Raw genomic sequence first — 22,338 nt, forward strand, 5'->3', positions numbered from 1 at the left:
CTGGAGAAGAGAAGGCTCCGGGAAGACCTTATAGCCCCTGCCAGTACCGAAAGGGGCTACAGGAAAGACGGGGAGGGACTCTTGATCAGGAAGTGGAGCGATAGGATGAGGTGGAATGGTTTTAAACTGGAAGAGGCGAGATTTAGACTAAACATTAGGAAAAAAATTTTCACTACAAGAGTGGTGAGGCACTGGAACAGGTTGCCCAGAGAAGCTGTGGATGCCCCATCCCTGGAGGTGTTCAAGGCCAGGCTGGATGGGGCTTTGAGCAACCTGTTCTAGTGGGAGGTGTCCCCGCCCATGGCAGGGGGGTTGGAACTGGATGATCTTTAAGGTCCCTTACAACTCTAACCATTCTATGATTCTTTTGCTGAAAACACTTCAACTTCTGAAAAATCAGAATTGATGAGAAATAAGCCCCTTCACTGCCTTGCTTCAAGGTGCCACAGGCTCCTGTCACTGCTGCACGCAACCTGTGGGGAGGGACCTCGGTCAGCAGCAGGGCTAGTGCCAGCAGGCTCTTCCCCTCCCCAGCCACAGGGAATCACCACCCATTCTCAGCTCCAGCACGTGCTGCTTTTTCACTTTGCAGAATTTGTCAGCAGATTTGGTTAGTATTCCTAAAAAGTTCTTCAGAATTAGTAGTGATTTTTAATAAAGACTCAGTGATTTCCCAAACTGGCTGTAAATCTTTGCAGCAGTCAATGCCGACACAGAACAGTAATCTGGCAGGTAACCAGCGCAACCATACCCTGCTCTGACAGTACCAGCAGCTGCTCCTCTGAATGCTCACCACCATGTCTAATGCCTTTGATTTTCCCCAGCCAGTTACAGCTGGAGAATTGGAAGTAATCACATTGACTCATCTATATGATGCTGGTTAAAATAAATCCTGCTTTTTATTAATGCGCTTTATTTTTAATTTATACTTTTTCTCTGTTAGACTGTCCCCTTGCTCTTTCGTTTGTTGCTAGGTCTTCTAAGAAATACAAGAGGGTTGGCTATGAACACTTTTTTCCAAGAAAAGAGACAGGATAATTCCATGGCTATTTATACATGTGCACGCACACATGTGCAGTTGGTCAAGGTGCTCTCGCTGCCAGGTTAACTGTGTCACTGTCATAGCATCATCTCTCTTGTAATACTTAACCAAAAGCCACCTTCTGAGTTCTCAAGTGATGTTATTAGCCAGTTAGTCATGAGTAGCTAGTAAATTTGATGCAATATCACCCCGTTCATCTCATTCAGCTGAAACTACTTGAACCTTTACTGGAACAGATGCATTCCTCTGTGCTGAATTAAATGCAATTAGACTCCTGACTATTTTCTGACTTCAGGATGGAGTTTTGAAATAGCAGCAGAAGTAGATCTGATAAATTGGATATCCTACTTATAAAGGAGAAATAAATTCTTCTGTTTGCAATAAACATATTACATATGAGTGCAAAGCATGCCTTCTTTCTTGCTTCAAATAAACCCACATATCCTCTCACACTTAGATGGTTACTCAAGAGAAACACTGAACAGACTCAAGTAATAGCTCTATAATAATACAAAAAATAGATCTGCAGACAGAGCTGGCTGTGTCAACACCATCAGAGACCTTCCTATTAATTCTTTATACAGCACTATAGATGACCTCACACTTAGATGGTTACTCAAGAGAAACACTGAACAGACTCAAGTAATAGCTCTATAATAATACAAAAAATAGATCTGCAGACAGAGCTGGCTGTGTCAACACCATCAGAGACCTTCCTATTAATTCTTTATACAGCACTATAGATCAGCGTAGTACTTCACAGAAATAAATACAAAAAGAAGTGAGGTCCCATATCTCAGGAAGGCAGGGCAATGGCCAAAGTCCTGCTCGCTTTGCTGGGTGTGGCGAGGGCTCTGCAGCCAGCACTGGGAATGACACCGTTTGTGTAATGACTGGGTGAAAACGTCTCAAGAGGGAACATAAATCTGTGAGGGCTGACAGTTGCCCATTGATCCGGTGCCTGTTTAACAGCTATTCAAATCAGTTTTGGCATACGGTAAATAGTACAAGTGATTTCAAAATCCCATTAAGGACTTGACTGACTTTAACCCTTAAACTCCTTTCAAAATCTAGCCAGTAAGACAATAATGTGAATTCTTTATAATTCCTACACTATAGTATTAAAGAATTTTCTGTTGAAATTCTGTTATAAGCATGTGAAGTGGGCTGAAATCCTCACCACACAGAAATCAATGACTCAGCTTCACTGGGTTTATAAATTCCTCACCATTTTTTTTTTTTAAGAAGTGCAGATACAGCCGATTTGATTGTCCCCCTTATGGCAGAAACTCGTGCTGCAAACCGAAAGCTGAAACTAAGGAAGCCGGAGTCCTGGTTTTGCAGTGACCCTGTCAGTGTTGTCAGGCTAGACATCAATTCTTTTTTTTTTTGAAATTCAGTTTTCCTATCAGAAAAACAGTGACTAGCTATTTCACATCATCCTGATGATAGCTACTGTGATTACTACTCTTTCATCGTAGTCCTATGAAGATTGCATTGGCTTTGAAGACTGCCAAGACCACATCAAGAATTGTCAGACTTTTTTCCTGGCATAGATTTCAGGGAGGGAACAGGAGTGGGAAGAGGCAATCAAAAATCACATCCTGACAGCAGCTGCTGGCAGAGGAAAAAAAAACATTGCTGAAAGTATTCTTTGCTTTTTTTTCCTCTAAAAATTTTCAGCTGGAAATCAAGAGCAAAACTGCTAATTTGTAGTCCTCCAACTTTCCACAGACCACCAGCAAATTGCTGCATGGAACAGCTTAGGAATGAACCTCAGGGCTATATAACTACAAAAGCATTAAGGACAGATGTTAGGAACAAATATGAATAAATGCATGAAAAGACTTATTGGTATTAATAATAAGTATGTTTCCTAGCGGCCCGAGAAAACTCTCCTGAAGTGAAAAACACAGGGAAAATTTTCATCAAATCTTAAAATAATTTTGTGTGGAAGGAATTTCTGGAGGCGATCTAATCTAAGCCCCTGCTTGGAGCAGAGGTAACATCAAAGTTAGATCAGATCATATCTCAAACGACAGAGATTCCCAGCCTCTCCAATCAACCTGTCCCAGGCAAAAATCCTGTTTACTAAGCAATGTATATAAATATAATGTATAGAAAAATTACTGTAAAGAATATCTACCTTTATATATTTGCACGTATTTTATATCTACAATACATACAAATGAACAGTAATGTGTATATAGTGAACATAGATATATATTATGCACATACGTGAAAGAAAAGAAAACCTGCAGCGGTGGAATCACTACCCAGCACCAGGATCCATTCCCAAATGAATGATGACTTTGAGTAATGGCAAGTTAGCCCATTTTTGACAGGATTCTCAGTCATATCCCTCAGATGGTGATCGGGCAACGTAACCTTGGCCATGTAGCCCTGAGATGCCAGACACTGGCACATCCTCCCGCGCCAGCAGCACTTCCTAGAGTGAGTCTGTGGAAATAAAATAATGCATGATGACAGCAAACTATAGATACACTGAAAAGCAGAAATACCTGACTTCCCCTCCTTCCCCTGATCTCCTCCTAAACTGCCTGAAGAACTTTCTTATCTGCCCTCTGCATTGTGCAGTCCTCATGGACAAGCTATGTAGTAATTTGGGATCATATCTCCTTGGGAAGTTCTATCTAGTGGAGTGCCTAATAGGTTGAGGAGACTCTGGACACCCTGACCACAGAGATCCCTACCACAGAGATAGGAACCTCCAAGATCTTGAGGCTTTTTTTTCTGGTTCCCAAAATTCACATTCAAAACATTGCCTCTGGAAGGCCACATGTATGACCAGGAGCCCAAATGAAATTACCGGGCTTCCTGCTCCACATTGGGTAATGTTGAGTCCTGCAAATCTTGGATCCTTCCTAGGCGTCTGCTGGTGTTCTCAGACATGTTCACAACTTCCAGGAACGCCCCTGAAACACTTGCAAATATCAGGAATTTGGTTCTGTTTTGTAGAAATAATGCTTAGAGCTGTTAGAAGGACATTTTGACAATTTTAGTTTTCATGCTAAACAACGTCTGTGTTTCACAAACTTAGGATTTTCCTCCAAAACCAGATTTTAGGTTTTGCTAGCTGTTCTTATAGACACTGGTCCTTTCTTTCCCAAATACCTCTCCTGTCTCTTACATTATTAACATCAATGTGAGCAGCTTCTCAAATAAGAGGCACATGGACTGATGGTTATTAGTCTGCCTTTAAGATGGTGACTAGGTAGAAAATACTAGACAAAGAACAAGGATCTGCACATTAATTCCTGTAAATTAATTATTTTTTTGGTTTGACTAAAGCTTCCACTCTATTTTCAAAGAAAGGGATCACCAGTCCCCTTCATGTGCGTTTGCATTCACATACACTCTCACAAACTCGCACACGATTTTATATACCTCTGTCTCACCACAAAAAGTCCCCAATATTGATCACATTTGCCTCAAATTTCCCAATAAATACAAAATTAGTTTTTGTTGGCTCAATTAATCTGGCATCTGTCCTCTGCACCCTATAAATCATTGCATATGCAAAGAAGGGCTCATGCTTTACCAGTAGCATTGATCCACATAGACCTTCAGGTTAGGAGTAAAGCCTCTTTAATTACTTTGGCTGACTTTCAGGGTTTCTTTTCTTTTTTTTTTTTTCACATCATCTTGGGAAGACTAGTACCACGTTTTAGTGTTGTTATCACTTAGCTTAGATTTAGAGTTTTGGTCCCCAGAGAAACACCTTCTACCTCGGCATGGCCTGCCCATGCTTGGCATCAAAATCAGTAAAAGTCATTCTTTTACCTTCTCTAAGGATTTGATAACCTCTACACTTTCCTTAGCCAGAGGTGTTTTGACCTTTAATTAAAAGGAAATTTTGTTGTCTTCCATTCAGAAGGCAGCAAATAATGAACTCATTAAAATGAGGTTAGTGTTCAGGCCTTAGAGCAATAAGAGCCGAAGTCTCATTAGCAGCTAACAATCCAGAACACAGCGCATAAATAAACCTAATATGGCAGAGCAAAATGCCTTGGTGCATTAAATTTGAGCAGAATCAAATGTTTACAGTCAATGATGTCTGGGGCATGAAGTTTTAATGTACTTAATAAAGGAAAGCAAATTGCTTCCTATTAGGCATGAAATGTTACTGCAGAAATTGCCCCAAAAAGTTTATTATGTAAATGAAGGATAGAGTTATAATTAACAAGGACATAGCAGGAAAATATCACTTCTTCTTAATAGATGCGCCAATTATGAAGAATAAAGACATGGCAACTTCAAATCTACAAAAGGTAATTATATGGATTAATGTAAAAGACTGCTGAATGTAAATGCAATATATAGAAGAAACTGCATCTTGTGGATGTCACAAAGTGAAGCCTCATTTAAAAAGAAAAGAATCAATTAATAAGATGAAACCTGCGAGTTTTGAGAGATTCCAGGCAATTAAGGTTTTATATTGGAAAGAAGAGCTTGGATTACCTTAAGAAAATACACTTTGTTTAGCCTGTCCTGAGACACGCCTGTTTGTCCATGTGCAGGTGTGTTCCATGGTTCTTCCCTTGGAGAATGGTAATTATCTAGCATGACCTATTTAACTGTCCAAAAATACAACAACAGTGAGTTCCAGCTGTTGCTTTAACACACCCCTATGAGTTCAATGGGGAATGCTAATTGTATTTTGACATGCTAGTAGCTTTCCTCCACTTACAGCTCTTTTAAGCCCCAGTACTCAGAGGGAAAAAAAATAAAAATCCCACCGAGTCTGAGGAAAAGATACACAGTGGCAGGTAGAACTTAAATACTGTGATCAGATGAAATACCCAGGAGAAAAATCTTCTCAACAAAATAAGATTTGTCATGCTTTTCTTTTTTTTTTTTTCTAAACCACGCTCCTCTATAGGAATTTCCCTTCAGCTGAAGTTGTGGGCAATGCCTACCATTCCTTGGTAAAGGCAGCCAAGTCCTGAGGTCAGCATGCAATGGGAACAGGGATGGGACAGGGAGAGAGACAGGTGAGTCCCCAGGGAAAGAGGGCTTCTGGGGACAGCACAAGAGGGCCAGGCAGAGTGTGAAGAGCTGTGTTCACACCTGGCGTTGGATAGGGTTTCCAGCTGTTAAAATTCAATAGCCCTTCTGCACCCTTCAAACCCCTTAAAAATAAAATAAATACCTTCCGCTTAGCGTGGAGGCTGTGTAAGTCCTGGAAAGGTTTCTGCCAGTGAATGTTAGGAACGTGCAGCTCCTCTGCCATGCAGGAGCCAGAGCCCTGGTCAAGGGAATAAATTCTGCCCCTCTAGTCCACTTTTGTGAGACTCCACCTCCAGTACTATGTCCAGCTTTGAAGCCCTCAGCACAAGAAGGACACAGACCTGTTGGACCACAAAGATGGTTAGAGGGCCAGAGCACCTCTCCTATGAAGACAGGCTGAGAGAGTTGGGGTTGTTCAGCCTGGAGAAAAGGCTCCAAAGGGAGACCTCATAGCCCCTTCCAATCCCTAAAGGGGGCCTACAGGAGAGATGGGGAGGGACTTGTTATCAATGAGTGTAAAAATAGGATGAGGGGCAACAGTTTTAAACTGAAAGAAGGTAGATTTAGATTAGATATTACAAAGAAAATCTTTACTGAGGGTGGTGAGACACTGGAACAGGTTGCCCAGAGAGGTGGTAGATGCCCCACCCCTGGAAATATTCAAGGTCAGGTTGGACGGGGCTTTGAGCAACCTGGTCTAGTGGGAGGTGTCCCTGTCCATGGCAGGGGGGTTGGAATTAAATGGACTTTAAGGTCCCTTCCAATTCTAACCATTCTATCATTCTATGACTGCCTGAGCAACAGCATTGGCAACTATCCTCACAAACAGGCAAATTATCAGGGATTCACCCACCTGGGAGAGTGAAGAAGGGTGGTGGAAGAGAGTTGTCTGCTCTTCTCCTGTCACGGCACTTTTCTACGCTGTGTGCTGTCAAGGTCTGTACCCACAGGAGACAAAAGTTCTCATTATTTATTGTGCAAAATCACCAGTGAAGGCAGTAGCGTTAGCAATTTTGTTTGAATACGTATTTATTAAAAACATGGAAGGTAGACTTTAATCACCTAAACAGAGACTGGGGTTTTTATATTTAGGATGTGGAACATGCTGCCTTTTCCCCCTACAAACAGGCAAATAGTGACAAAATAAGTTTGGAGTGACATAGCTGAGAATATCTTCTTACTACTAAAATTTGGTCAGGTCAGGAAAATGAAGTTTAGCTGCATATTATATAAATTAATATGCATATATGGAAATTGCAATAAAAAAAGTCTTTAGGACCAAGCCAAATCCAGTTTGAGTGACAGGTTTGCCCTTTAGACAAAGAAAAATGCCTGACACACTGCAGGTTACAGGATTTACATCTTCATCCTAGCTCTGTGTTTTTAATGAGACCTCACTGGGCTGGAAGGTTTCTGCCTATCCCGCAGTTCTGTCATCTTACTGAGACGTGAGTGTGAGGGAAATCAGAAAGAAAAACCAAAGTGATATGATGATGTTTGGTTTGTGTACTTTCTTATGCTATCTGTTAAGTGATGATAATTTCTTAAGATTTTCTTTTCTCAAAGGAAAATTAAATTGATTTTGCTCACCCCATAAGTCTTTCTCAACATATATAAAATGCTCTAGATACCTTGGAAAATTATGTTCTAAAATATAATGACTCAGATTCTATGCTTATGACTTTAATGGTGTCAATTTAGTGCCATTCTCACCAACTGGGGATTTTCCTCTATATTTTAGCTAACCATAGTGTTGATCTCTGAGATTTTACATTTTAGTGAATATTTAGTTGTTATATATTATGTAAATATATTCCCACATGTGAATTTGTCCCAGGATTGAAATAATAAACTTATCTAATGTCTGGCAAGATAGGCAGGAAACCATACTGCTATGTTAATGTGTAATGCTAAAGCACAAGATTTACTGCCATTAGTTTATTTCCTGTAGCAAGTAAAGGAATTTGCTTGGTGACTGTTATATGTGATAACCACTATCTTTGTTTTACATCTTCCTTAACACCCAATAAAAGTTTCTGTTTAAAAAATGAAGGCAGATGCACACCATCTGACAATCTTTTGTGTTACACTTCTGAGCTGCCTGGCACACCTCTTTGGAAGGTGGCTCTTAGCAAACGGTGCTTTAGAAGAGGCTGATGCTCCAAGATGCACAGTGCCCAAATATCTACACAATTTGGAGGGAGTCAGCAACTTTAAGTTAAAAACCTACAGCAAACACTGACACTAGCTGACAGTTCCTCCCAACCCATTGCAGTGCAAAGGAAATACGATAAATCATGAGACCACAGAAACCTGACTTGCTTAGTTCTGTTCTGGACCAGGATTGCACATCGGGCTGCATCTCAGCTGTTTAAACCCTGATTTCATCATTTGGACTGGACTGGCAATACTTTTGGCTTGTGGTCATAATTAGAGTTGTTTGTTGTTTTTTAAATTAGACCAGTGGGTTGAGCAAAAAGGTAAAACTATTTTCCTGTAATGTTAAGTGAAATTACTAATCACTGTACAAAATGTAATTTTTTCAAATGAAAGGAAACATTAACTGGGCTTGGACTGTGTGTAAACCACTGCATTCATTTTGTCTTTCAACTGTGCAAGAACAAGAACAGTCGATCAATAGAAATGTTATTAATAGATAACGGGAAAAGTTCTCAAGAGCCACATAATGGAGATGTGGAAAATTGATGAAAATAGAACTTATAACCCATTCAACATTGGCAAGACCAGTAGGGAGATACATACACTCTCCATCTCACATATGTAGCACATCCAAATTACATGGGCTGGTGATTGAAAACAGACAGATATCTGTGCAGCAAAGACTATCTTTAGAAGCAGTGCAGAGCTGACAACTAACAATAAACATAGATAGCTCACACAGGATGGACCATCTTTTCTCCTTCTCTAGTGGCTGGAAATACATCCAAGAAAAAAAGCCGAGATTACACCTATTGCTTCTATAAGCAATACCCTTTTCCTCCATCTCATTTAGATTTGTCTTGTCTTTTGCTTGGAGGAGAGAATAAAAATATATAGGGATTTAATTTCTGACACAGACAATACTTCTGCCATAGCTCAAAACTGGAGTTTTGCTCATTCGCACTTAAGCCTAAATTTGGTATTCAGACACAATCAAAAATGCATCCACAGGTAAGTAAATCCCAACACCTCCACATCTGGATGGGAAGTAATATTCCTAATTTTACTTTGGGTTTTAAGCACATATTATCAAGCTTCATTAATAACCCAAAACATCAGTGACTTAGTGATTTACTGCCTCTGAATGGCTGGGTTCAAGTCCTGCCATTGATCTCTGCAAACTCTATAGTATCTTGGTCTGAGTTACATACCTCACCTACTTTAGTACTTAGCTACAATTACTAGCATTGCTAGAACATCAGACTGATGGAAAAAATTAAGCTCACTGAAATAGTCATAAAAAAGAATTAGCCCAAAATAAAATGTGAAACATTTAACAGGATCTTTTTTGTATCTCCTCAGTTGGACACAACTTTTAAAAATGAGGCATTCCAAAAATTAATATTCATTTTTCTAAATGCATGTTAATTTCTTATTTATTTCAGGCTTTACTAGAGACTCAAAATTTACTGCGCACTCAGGTTGCAAATTTTACCTTCAACCTTGGATTTTCAGGAAAATTTTACCACACAGGTAAGAAGGAACTTCATGCTCTCAGGTAGCTGCAGTTAAATAGGTGACAGGATTTTAAATCTGGCTTTAAATGTGCCCTTTTTACATAACATGTTGACTCAGTGGAGCAGTGGGAAACACATGCTCCACCATTTAACATCCAGTGCCTAATTCAGTGTCCAAAGGGGCAAAGGTACGCTATGCACGAGCTCCTCAGTGCCCTTGGTGTTTTTTTGAAAGATACGTTGTAGTCAATCTCAGGGTTATAAAGGAGGCAAAGTAGCTGCTAAGATGTCTCTGATTCCAATAAAGATGGGACAGCACAGAAGACATACTAAAGCTTTTCCAGGATAATAGGTATGATGAAATATAAAAGATTGGAAAACTCATGTATCAAAACCTCTGAAGAGGCAAAAGTGTTTGGATGGGATGCACAAGATTTTGCTATGACTGTAAAGGTAATCTGTCTAGTGGCCTGCAAATCAGGAGGGATGAGAAATGGTAAACAAGATGGAAACAAATTTGTATTGAGACCCTGCTCCTTTCACACTCTGTAGAGTAACTAGTTGCACACTTGCACTGCGTTTCTGTGGACAATCTTTTACATTTCCTCCTCCTCTTCCTCATGACTCCTTTCTCTCTTTTGCTCCATTTCTCTACAGCACAATTCCCTTCTTATTTTTATTTTTTTTCCCTCCTCCTTTCCCTTCTCCTTAACATTTGCTGCACCTCCATTCAGGTTTCCCTCTGCTGCCACTGTGCCATGCTGCTCCCTAGTACTGCTAAGGCAAAAAAACCCACATTCAGTGACTCATTTCAAAGGATATACCTTCTGCCCTTCTCCTTTCCCAACCCTGTACCCATGCCAACTTTGAACTAGCTCCAAAATCCTCCACTGTCAAACCATCCAGCCACATTTAGAGACATCGAGTGATGCCAGGGAAGTTTATCTGAAGCAGAGGAGGAGGCATTACAGCAGCAAGAGGATGGGAGGTTAAGTTTAAAAGCTGGGAATGGTGCTGTCCCAGCTGTTATGGGCCATGATGTATCTGGGGAGTGAGGCAGGTCACCCCTCTCAGCGTAGGCGTTTTCATTGCTAGTATTTGAACACCAAACAGATGAGCTTACCCAGCTCTTATGTCTCCGTTTCATCACCCGTTAGGAGAATACAGAGGTCCCTGAGAGAAAGGGAGATGAAGAAGCATTTGAAGGATGAGAAGAGAGAAGGAAACCAAAATTATGTATTTGTATCACTGTCACTTTCAAAATCTAGACTTTTTTCCCCTTGTGCAAGCACATAACACTAAGCAACAGCTGCCCAGGAAACCTTACAGACTAAAGATATAGGCTGGAGACCTTGAGAAAAATGAGAGGTAGAGAGAGATGGAATTACTTGCCTGGAGTCATATAACAAGCCAGTGGCTGACCTGTGATTAGAGAGCGACTTTGGAGACAGAACTTCAGTATTCTCTTCACTTCACTTCATCTTGACCTGCCTGTGTAGTTATTCCTTCTGGAGATTAATTGGACACACGCGTAATACAGCAAAATAAACAAAAGTAGCCCAAGGCTCTGAGCCACTCTGAAATAGGATGGTGCTTGGTTGTGGCCGTCTACAGGGTAAAGCTGGTATCAGTCATTACAGTGTCCACTGCAGAGAAAGGTAATTCAAGTAGGGGAGGAAGTGCAGAAAGAGGCAATTTATTATAAAGGCTATGATGTACTAAACAGTGGCTGGCACAAAACATGCAGCCTTTCTAGAAAATCAAACTCCTGACCTGAAGATACGTTTTTGATTTGTTCATCCTAACGGCCTCCAGATTCTTGTCACAGGTTTTCTTGCCCACCTGACACAACGTTGACCAATTTCAGATTTACTGCTGTAGAGAGAGAAAATAGGAGAATGTGCACGTGTGCTTGTCCTTCCAAGGCTCTCAAGGCTTACAAAAATAGCACAGAACTACTTAATGAGTTGAAGCATGTCATTGCCTCCATTAAGGGACCTGCCACTGCCTGTACTCAGCGATGCATCTGTTTTATTAAGTGAACACTTCATTTACAGGTTGGTGGTGGCGTTTTGTCATATCAGCTTGGCAGAAAGGTTTCAAAGTATTCTTCAGGCAGTATACACTTTATTGACTCATTATAAATAAACCATGGAAAGGTATTCTTTAATTACTGTGAATGTAGCTTGCTTACCCAGAGAGGCTTTTAGTATCAGATATTCAACATGTTTTATTAGCGCACTGCAACTGCTGTGCCTTATTGACTTCCTTAATGTGTGATTTTAGTCTCCTTTCCAAAACTTGGATGATTTTAAAACTACAGGAGGGAGATGAGCGTGGGAATGTGTTGGCAGATTAAACAGTTATACATTTTCATCAAAAGATGTTGCTGACATCTGTACTACAAATACCAATTCTAGTTGGTAAGCCTGCAGGCAAGTACAATAGCTGATGCAGCAGCCTCCCTGCTCATCATCTCACCACTGACACTCCCTTCTGTGGCACTGGTAAACTGTGCACTCTGGACATAACGCTATTAGCAACAGAACTGAGTAGACCCTATTAGTTATGAAGTTGTAGCAAACACTTTCTGCTTGTTCATGCTGTGGCAATTGAAATTAAGATGTTCTCAGGATTTCCATTTAAGATTTATAATATTATTGATAGCAACTTCAAACTTAGCTTCAGTTTTGAGCTCAAAAGAGACCTCTAAGTTATGGCTGTAGTTTTGAAATAAGGGATTATTTATTATGCACAAACAAACTTTGAATTATTACCTACCTGTGTAAAGCGCATACTGCGTCTCAGAGCAGATATATTTTTACCTCCTTGATTCTAGGTCTACTGAATTTTTCAGATTTCACATTAAAATGAAGATAGAAAGTTACATAAAGAATGTTGATTGTACAAGAAATTAAAACCTCAAAATCCAATCCCTTGTTTTGCCTTCAATACTCTGAAATAAAAGATTGAACAAAAATATTTTATCAATATAAGCACTCACCAAACACTCCATTTTTTCCATCTCTTTGCACTAGATTCTTTAGAAATAATGCTACTTACAAACTCATAAATTCAAACAACTCTCTTTCTAAAGGCTTGTAAAGAAAATTGCCCTCAAAAGCAACACCACCACCAAATGTTAAACTTCCAACTGTTCTGTTTTAGGTCTCTCATTAGAGGACAAGGTGGGGTTTTTTTTGTTGAAACTGGAAAGTGTTATGTTTTATCTTGTTTGATTTTTGTTACAGTAAGAAAAAGTGCAAAGTTTGATTAGTTGTACCTAAATTTACACAGAAATTAGTAGAAAAAAAATGGGATTTTAAAATATAGTTTTAAAAAATAATTGTTTCGAGAACCATACTCCAAATTTTAGTAAGGCACTAAATTATACTTTGACTTAAATCTTATGTCAAATTATTGTAGTTCTTTATATATTTCAATTATCCACCTTTTTGCTTTTCGTCCCTACCTTCAGTTTTCTACCTTTGGGTTACCAAAGAGATTTTCAATGGCTTCACAAACTCTATTCCTTTCTCTCCTGTCCTGTTTTGAAAGCCTGTGTTAGATTTCTTCATTCAATCACATTTCCCTCACGTGTGCCTGGGTGACTGCAAGTGAACCACATGCCCCAACAAACAAGAGAGCAGTCATTCAACAAATGCAGTACACAGAAGTTTTGCCGAAGGAGTAGACATTCACAGAAGGAGCAGCCCTCAGTCCTTTCTTTTCACTAAGGAATTACCTAGAAAACAAGGTTGTTTTCTTTTTCCAGCAGCACTCCCGTCAGTGGGGGCAACTTTCTTAGGGCTTGCAGAGCACTGCAAAGAGGGGAGTAAAGTGATTTGGTGACACCAGGAGAAAGTTTCAAAGTAGTACTCTCCTTGTGTAGTGGTGTTCTTCAAAAAGCACTGCAGAAGTGAAAAATAAAAATAAAGAGCTGAAGTGCGTGCACCGAAGAGCTATCTCTATGCTCCTGACTCGTGCCACAAAAGTAAACAGTGACATCCAGGGCGCGCTTCCTTCCAATGAGTTTTGCAAAACACTGGAAGGCTTACAAGGAGAAAAGTTACCCAAGTTCACATCAGTAGACTGATTTTGATGATCATTTCTTTGACTGAAGCTAAAAAAAAAGCACTTAAATGGGAAAGGCACAAGAAGGAAGGCTGCTAATAAACAGTATATTATTGAGTAATTTGAGGGTGAAGTTACTGAAATGTAACTTTGCCTTTGCAGTTTGAAAAAGCACTGCAGAGGTATGTCTGCAGATGGTGGAAGCAGCATTGTATGGTTTCTCAAATAGAAAGTTTTCTTTCTTATAAGCACACATGCTTGCTTCTGCCTGAAGCAGATACTCTTCAGCAACACAGGAGATTTTATTGTGTTTATTTCAAGATTAAACCTGGCAAAAAACTGAATGCCAAACCATAGGAAATAATATTTGGAACCCCTTTGCTATTACAGCTTCATGTTTTCCACCTAACTATATTTTGAAACTATTGTTTTGTACTTTACTGGAAATTATCAGATTTCAATTTACTGATGCTAATAATGAAGTAGCTACAAGGGGATGGGGGGTTTGGGGGGGTGTGTTGGCAAGACCACTGGCACACAGTTCTCTGCAATGCCACCTTAGCCAACTACAACTGTGCAGTTGCTTATTTCTTATTGCTTATTTCTTATTTATTTTTTTGTCAGAGTTAGGTTGATGGTTGGACTAGATGATCTTTAAGGTCCCTTCCAACCTAGACGATTCTATGATTCTATGATCCAGGCTGAGGACATTAGGTTTTAAGGCAGCCTATTCTGTATTTACAAAACATTTATGGGCATTTTCTGCTGTCACTTTTCTATTAACTCTCTTTTCTTTCCTTCTTTCTTTCCTTCTTTTGCAGGGACTGAAGAGGAAGATGAAGGAGACGACCTGCTGTTGAAATCTGTGGATGAGTTTTGGTGGTTTCCTCACATGTGGAGTCACATGCAGCCTCATCTCTTCCACAATGAGTCATCACTGGTGGAGCAGATGATCCTCAACAAAGAATTTGCAATAGTGAGTAAAAGTTACCAAAAGGTTACCCAGAATCCTTTTGTGTATTATAGCTGTGCTTTCCAAGTTGTTTTTATGTTTATCTATATTATAGAATCAGAGAATAGAATGGTTTGGGTTAGAAGGGAACTTAAAGATCATCTAGTTCCAATCCCCCTGCCATGGGCAGGGAAACTATACTTGTGTGTATATTGTATTTACATAGATAAGCAAATAAGGCAGCAAGTTTGGAAACTCAGCCCCGCCCAAAAAAAACCCCTTTCTATGGCTCGAACTTGGGCTGAATTTTGACTTAGCCTTTTTCACAGACACGAGTTTTCTGGGGAGGTAGCAACCTTTCACCCAAGAACCTTGTGAGACCGTATGGATGAGAAGCACTGAAATCTCAGCAGGTGTAAGCTGGTTGTTTAAGCTTTAGGAATGGGGTTATACACAGGTTTTCAGATTCCTGAAATCTGGTGCAAACATCCTCAATAGGGGAGGGAGAAAGTTACAGTGTACCATAAATGTTGTGTATGGTTTGCGAGATATATTGAAGCTAATGAAGCAAATAAGTGAAGCTGCTGGATTTCATTGTGCTTTTTTTAGAGAGCCTGCTTGAAAACATGCTTTTTACATAGCTAACCTGTTGCTAATATTTATAGATAGTGATGTTTCATTTTTGCTCATTTGTGTTGTTAGCTTACAAGAGCTATCCTCTTAGCATTGCCCAGAGTACTTGTACTCCCAGGTCAGGTGAAAACCATTCAGAGTCCTTTCAGGCTAGTGCTACTTGCTTATCAAGCATGACAGAGAAAACCTGAAATCTATAAATGCTCGCTTTGGAAAAGACATTGTGTGGTCTTTAACAAGGCATAGAAAATGCCAAGCTGCTCAAAAGAGCAGAGTGACACGGTGGGGCTTTCTCTGCCGCTCAGGAAACCCAAGTCTCAGCCCTCTGCAGCTCAGAAAGGCCAGCCAGCAGCCACCCCTTCCTCTCATCCCTCACAGGAGCCACGGAGCATCAGGAAACTGGCAGAGGCAGATGCCTGAACAAGCAGTTGGAAGCAAATTATTCCCTTGTTTATGAAAATATTTTCCTAACAACCTTTAAAGAAAATTCATTAAAAATGGCTTAACAGTTTGCTCTTCTTGCCAGTCTTTCCCCCTTCCCATCTCCTGCTTGGCAGGGTGTCAGGACAGAGGCGTTTTGGATGACTTCTTTTCCTTTTTACAGTTCTGCTTTACTGTCACAGCCTTCATTCCTCGCATAGCCTGGTTGTGCCTTTTGTGTAGCCTGGACCAGGCACCCAAATATAGTTGAGATTTTAAATACAACAGTAATTTTTAAAATAATCTGTATCTCAAAAAATACACAGTCTGATAATCTTTAAACCTATAGGGAAACTCCCCAAGCATTTCAGAAAACATGAAGTCCTCTGGGTGAAACTGCCTTTAGGAGCAAAATCTATAGCACAGCCTGAAAACAGGGCTTGTAATAGAATCTGTTTACATCTTCAACTGCAGAAAGATAAAGCCCTTGTCCCTATCATCACTGAAGGGTAGAGACTCCTTAGGGTGCCTATAAATAAGGAGATGATGTCAGTGAAAGGCTGCTGTTATTACAGTTTTATTTCCTGCTAACATTTGGACAGGGGTTGTACCAACCTCTTGACCTTGAATCTATATGAGCTGTACAATTTACTTACAAGAACATTTCTTTTCAAAAGGCTTCCTGTGAAATCCTCTCTGTGGGCAAAATTTATCTTCTCGATATGACAACCTTTCTGATAGCTATCAGAGAGGTCCCAGCCATGACTTCAGAGTAGTTTTGTATCCTCCCCTGCTTTCTCATCCTCAGAATCGTATCTTACTTGGGAAAGGAACTCCCTGTTCTACAGCTGCACTTCTGCAAGTCTTCCACACTTGAAGGAAACACCTTTTCATTATTGTTTAACTTCACAGTGTGGGTCCAAATTTAGATTGGAGATCTAGAACATTACATAGAAAATCTGCTTGATGTTATACATGTTTTATTTGTGCTCTAATATCTTTATTTAGTATTACACTCAGGGGAACATACCTTGATGCTAATGCCATTTTCTCTTGCATTTCCCATCTATTGGTCATATCTCCCCACCTCCTGTTTTATCTGTGAGTAGAGACAACACTTCTGGTCATTTTGTGCACGGAAAGCTGCAAAGATTGTTTGGAAGTATGAACACATTCATCCTTCACCTAATGTATTTCTTTGTGCATTTTTTTTAAGCATGGATATGAAGGTAACAGGGTCTTCAGGGTGGGAGAGCACATAATTACACTTGAGAAGAACAGTCAAGGTTGCTTTAAGATCCCAAATACAACAACAAAAACTCATTTTATTGAGACCTGTTGACCCCTCCAAGCTTTATAATTTTAGAAGAAAGCTAAGAGGGATCACACTGCCCAGAAACCTGCACCCAAATCCCATCACAGTCAGCAGTTTCTCCATGCAAGAGAGTATCAGGCTTGGGATTGATGTTATTTACTAGGGAAAAAGGTTTCACAAAAAAAATCCTTCTCTTGAGCATTGGGAATTAAAGTCAAGCTTAATAAACACAAGCCAGTGCACCTCAAACAGTTTTTCATGGATATATTGCACAGAGCTATAAACGTACATAAGCATAGTTTGCATTGATTCTTGTATTTAAACTGTATGCATAATCTTAGGGTTGCAAAAGCTCAAGCACACATACAGTTTGCTGAACACAGGCAAGAAATACAGGTGTTAGAGCTGGAAGCTAGATAAAAGACCTTTTTCTGTTTTATACAGATATATCCAGACCTCATAATGATGCTCTGTAAAATTGGGGCTTACAATTGCAGCCTGACTCAAACAGCTGCATCACAAAATACATTTAGAAATCAGATACCTAAGCACTGTTATATACATACAACTAATTGCTAATTAGGTATCTAATTGCCTTGATTTCAATGCTGATACCACTGTGTATCTGGGACTTAGTAAAATCAACAGTCTTTAAAGGATTTCCTTACACATGAATTGCTTGTGAACCCGGAGGCTGCTTTTAACAAGAGCCCTCCAAATTACTATATTTTATGTGTCACTAAAATATTTATCATTTCTACTGTTTCATGCCTAGTCAGTGAAAGGAAGAGACTTTCTCACATCTTTCATAAAAGTTATTGCCCCACTGCTCTGGATCTGGCAGACAGTGTGGGAAATTTTGCCTGGCAAAATCCTCGTCCACGCATGCCTGAGAAATGGGCCTCACAGTTGCCCCCATCCATTACTGCAGCCCTTCCTGACATATGTCTTCTCAAGCACTTAGAATATCCTCAGAAGAAGAAGAACCAGAGATTTTAACTGTGGTAAAATAAGGTGTAGACTACGCAGAACTTTGCTATCCCAGTGTCATCTTATTTACATAAATATGGATGGGATGCTTCAGAGGCTGGCAAAGGAAAAGGCAAATGACATTTATTTTGATTATTAGTTGGGTTTGACTTGATCATGTTTTGTGGAGTTCTTTTCTATCAGAGGATCCCAAAATCCTTCAAAGACACCAATGGATTAAGCCTTGGATTAAATTTTGCAAACTGATAATATCTCAAGTATTATTCTTCTTGTTTACGGGCAATGCAATTGATACACAGAGGAAAACAAATTGAGCAAGCAGAAGCCCCTGATAGTACATATTCCAAAAATAAAACACACCAAGTTTTTACTGCCATCCTTTAATCACAAGATATCCTTCCTTCCCCCTTTTGTACATCCTTATCTGGCAAAACCAAGTAAAATATATTTAATCCAAAGCCTGTAGCTTTTCATTTTTTTCCCCTCAACTTGTTTGCCCACTGATTATCTTCTGTGCTCATTTGTGAGCACACATGCCCAAAGCACGGTAGAGATAGGGCAAAAACTATCATCGACTGTAAAAAGGTAACTGATCTGATATGAAGAAGTGAGAGAGAGACATATACAAAACAAATAAATCAATTCAGAGCCTGTCTAGTAAAACTCATTGGCTTCAATCTCCGGTTTATAAACCAGCTACAGATGCACATTAGCACTTCCTCTGCCTAAAACTTTTGAGCTGCCCAAACCACAAAGAAACCATGAGCTTTTAATATACCAATTAAATACCAAGCGTAGTGAAGACCAGTGACCGCATATCAAAGGCAAAGTATCTACATGCAATGAAAAGAAAGTCTAATTTGTCCCAGCATTAATATCTGTAGTTAATGTTGGGAAGGAGAGATGCCCTCTAGAGATTGCCTCTAAAAAGGTTCTTTAAATGGTCTACATATATATGATAACATTGTCCCATGCAGACAGGACGAGATTTATTCTGCCTAACCTTAAGGTCCTTCCAAAATAGTCCATCTTCATTAACGCTTTTGTCCATACCAGGAGCGTGCTTTGAAAGCACATCTCTAAGGCTGCCTCTACTTTCTTAGCTTTATTTAGTACCACACATAGGCAGAGTCTACATGTTTCCTAGGCACGTATAGCTCCTCAGTGATAGACTCCTTTCTTCATTTCACATTCTCAGAAACCTAAGATCTTAAATCCCACGTCTTCTCTGCCTCTTGGTAGCCTGCTACAGTGTGAAGAACACCTAGAACAGCAGTTGTTATGATATCTGGGAGACTACTATGCAAGACTGGTGAAAAACTGGTGTTTCCTCTGTCCCTGTCAATCCTGGATCTGACACCAACACCAGAAAATCGGCTTCATTAAGACCACTTGCAGTCTCTGCCTGGTGCACTGTACAGCCACGTGGCAAGGGAGGAAACCACAGAGATGAAAAAACAACAGAAAACACAAATACCAATACACGGAGCTTCTATATCTCAATAACTATCACCTCTCACTTGCTGAACAGTCTTGCCTAGCTAGAGAGACTCTGAGGACATTTTTAAGGTTTAGAATTGAACTAAAAGTAATCGAAAGCTGAAATATTTATTCAATAAAAATTATCCAGATACATAAACCTTGAAAACAAAAATCCTGTGTCCATAAAGGACAAAATACAGCACAACGTTTTTGTGAATGCTGACAAGCAGGGAAGTAACAAATTCATTTACCAGATAAGAGAAACTTTACTAAGTATTTTAAACTGACCTAGTAATATATAATCTTTTATAGAAAATCTCACCCTTGTGCAGCAATATTCGAAATATATCTCAGTACTAAAAATGTGCAAATTTTATGTAAATCTTTTAATGTTGGAAGGTAACATCTTAAAAAGTTCTAAATTTACTCTATCACCTACTGCTAGACAAAGTCAAAACGTTTAGCAAACTTATCTGAAGTTATACTATAAACTTTTTCATCTAATAAAAGTCTTTACACCAAAGGGAATACTGCAATTCATCTGGCTGTGTGAAAGGATCAACAGTAGACATAAGATTTAATAAATTAAAAGGATGTTTTCTTATTCTTTCTCTGACCGATACTAGCTGTTTCTGTAAAACAAACCACCGATGATCTTTAAGAACCAGAATGCCAGTCATGTTATAACAGTTATAGGCTTTGTTTCATTTTATTTCATACTGTATTTTAACAAGGACATATGATATTTGGTGCAACGAAAAACTGGTTGGTTTTTTTTTTTTTTTGGACAAGATTCTGCTAATGTATTCAATCAGTCTCCCATATGATATTTCTTATTCAAATTTCCAACATCTACTCATGGAAAAAGTGCTATAGGAATGACAACTTGTTAAGAATATACCACCTTCTGGAGGGCAGTGCTCATTCTGTATTATCTATCCTTTCTTTAGCAGAGGTTGTTTGGGGTTTTTTTGCAAACGTAGAGTAAGTACACAGAGCACGTGCTGACTCACGACAAACACATCTCATTTATGTACAAATTGGAAGGTCAAAAGAGGTTAGGAGTTTCAAGCAAATCTTCCCTCACTTGAACAAAGTTGATAATTGAGAGAGATAAGCAGCCTTGACAGATTGCTTCAGCCTTTCTATTCACCCGTTGAAGTACCTGTCCCACTCATGGGCTCTGGGCAAGGTAACTTCAGAGGGTGGCCCAGTTTGAGGCTGCCACTGTCCAGATGTGCTGGCCACATGCAGGCATTGGAGGGAGAGTTATTTTGAGGTGGTAGGAGTCTGAGCCGCATACCCTGTCTGCGTTCACCAGTGCCTGGAGGATGTGAGGTGTGTTCCTGGAGAGCATCCTGTAGCCTGGTCTAGCCCTTAAAACAAGGCAGTTCACATGCTCCCCATCCACACCATGATGCAACTGATGCATGGAACATAGCAGCAACTAGGGGAATTTTCTGCCAAAAAACGCAACAACTGTTTTAATCAGTTTCCTCCTATCTCACAGGTTATAACACTGATTCTCCTTTAATATTGAACCCATCCACTGCTGCAACTTCAGCTTCCACTGTCATTTAAATTAGAATTGAAAGTCTCTTAACACGCTAGTGAAATAGGAATACAAATTTAACCTGCCCAAAATTAATGGCTCTGGGCTCCCAGCTTAAGCATGTAAAGGAACAGAATGCTGCTACTCTAAGTGCCAAAAAGGGCCAGACGTTTCCAAACTAGACAAACACACACACACAGTTTTTGAAGAAATTTTGAAAGGGAAAAAAATAATCAAAGAGGTCTTGAACATAAAAATAACCTAATAAAATCTCGTAGGAAATTGTTTCTTAGAATATATAAGAAAATATACTTACTACAGGTGTCTGCCATTTTGCGCAACAGCTTAGATTCAAATGTATGCTCCTCCTTTAACACAATAGTTCTCAGTCCCAAACTAAATTTAATAACCAAATGAGAGAAAAAAGGAGCAGAGCAACAGAAATCACTAAAATAGAACATAAAATATTTAATTTACCCAAGTAAACTGAACATGGAACTGACCAAATAAAATCTGATTATTTCTTAGTTGTTTCTTCTAGAAGTCATATTGGGTATCTCAGTGACTGACATGCATTTGTGTGATGAACTATATAGTGTGCAGGTTTTATTTAGAAGCTAATTAGCTTTTCATATTGAGAACTTATGAAAAGCTGCCTTATTTTATTTGTGAATGGCAGATTACCATTTCACCCTTTTGTTGCTATGGCAATACCAGCAGCAAAACAGTAAGTAGATAAACAGGATTTTGCATGTATTCATCTAGATACCTACTTTTGGACATTCAGAGCAGTGTTTATTATCTAGCTCAGGACACATTTGTCTGTATACTGCCCAACACAGGTTTGGTAAAGGTTTGTAGATTCAAGTTAATACAGAATATTTAAATTAACACAGTGTATTTGACAGCGTGAGCATCATAGACTACTCAGAGCAATGAGTTGCCAGATTTTTCAGAAACCTTTAAATATAGCTTTTTCCTTTATACATGTTCATGGCATAAAGAAAAAACTAGTGAAAAAAGTGGTTCGACACTTCTTATTATAGATCTATGCCTCATTCCACCCTTAAACTGACTTATGCCTTTCAGGTAGGTAACAACATTAATAAGCAGAAATTACATTTTGTTCTCAGTAAATTATGAAATAGTGAGTTTGGGGTTTCTGTTTTA

General features: G+C 39.4%; 1 protein-coding gene across 2 annotated transcripts in view; it reads left to right on the forward strand.

Moving 5' to 3' along the window:
• Positions 1-22,338, forward strand: part of LOC106892695 (bifunctional heparan sulfate N-deacetylase/N-sulfotransferase 4) — a 102,904-nt gene that overhangs the window by 35,250 nt on the left and 45,316 nt on the right. For both annotated transcript variants that reach the window (XM_014950086.1, XM_014950085.1), the window contains 2 exons: positions 9,679-9,766; positions 14,646-14,800. In XM_014950086.1, the coding sequence (XP_014805572.1) occupies positions 9,679-9,766; positions 14,646-14,800 (243 nt within the window). The remainder of the gene's footprint in view (positions 1-9,678; positions 9,767-14,645; positions 14,801-22,338) is intronic.

The sequence above is a fragment of the Calidris pugnax genome, unplaced genomic scaffold, assembly GCF_001431845.1.
Source record: "Calidris pugnax isolate Ruff unplaced genomic scaffold, ASM143184v1 scaffold42, whole genome shotgun sequence".
NCBI lineage: Eukaryota > Metazoa > Chordata > Aves > Charadriiformes > Scolopacidae > Calidris > Calidris pugnax.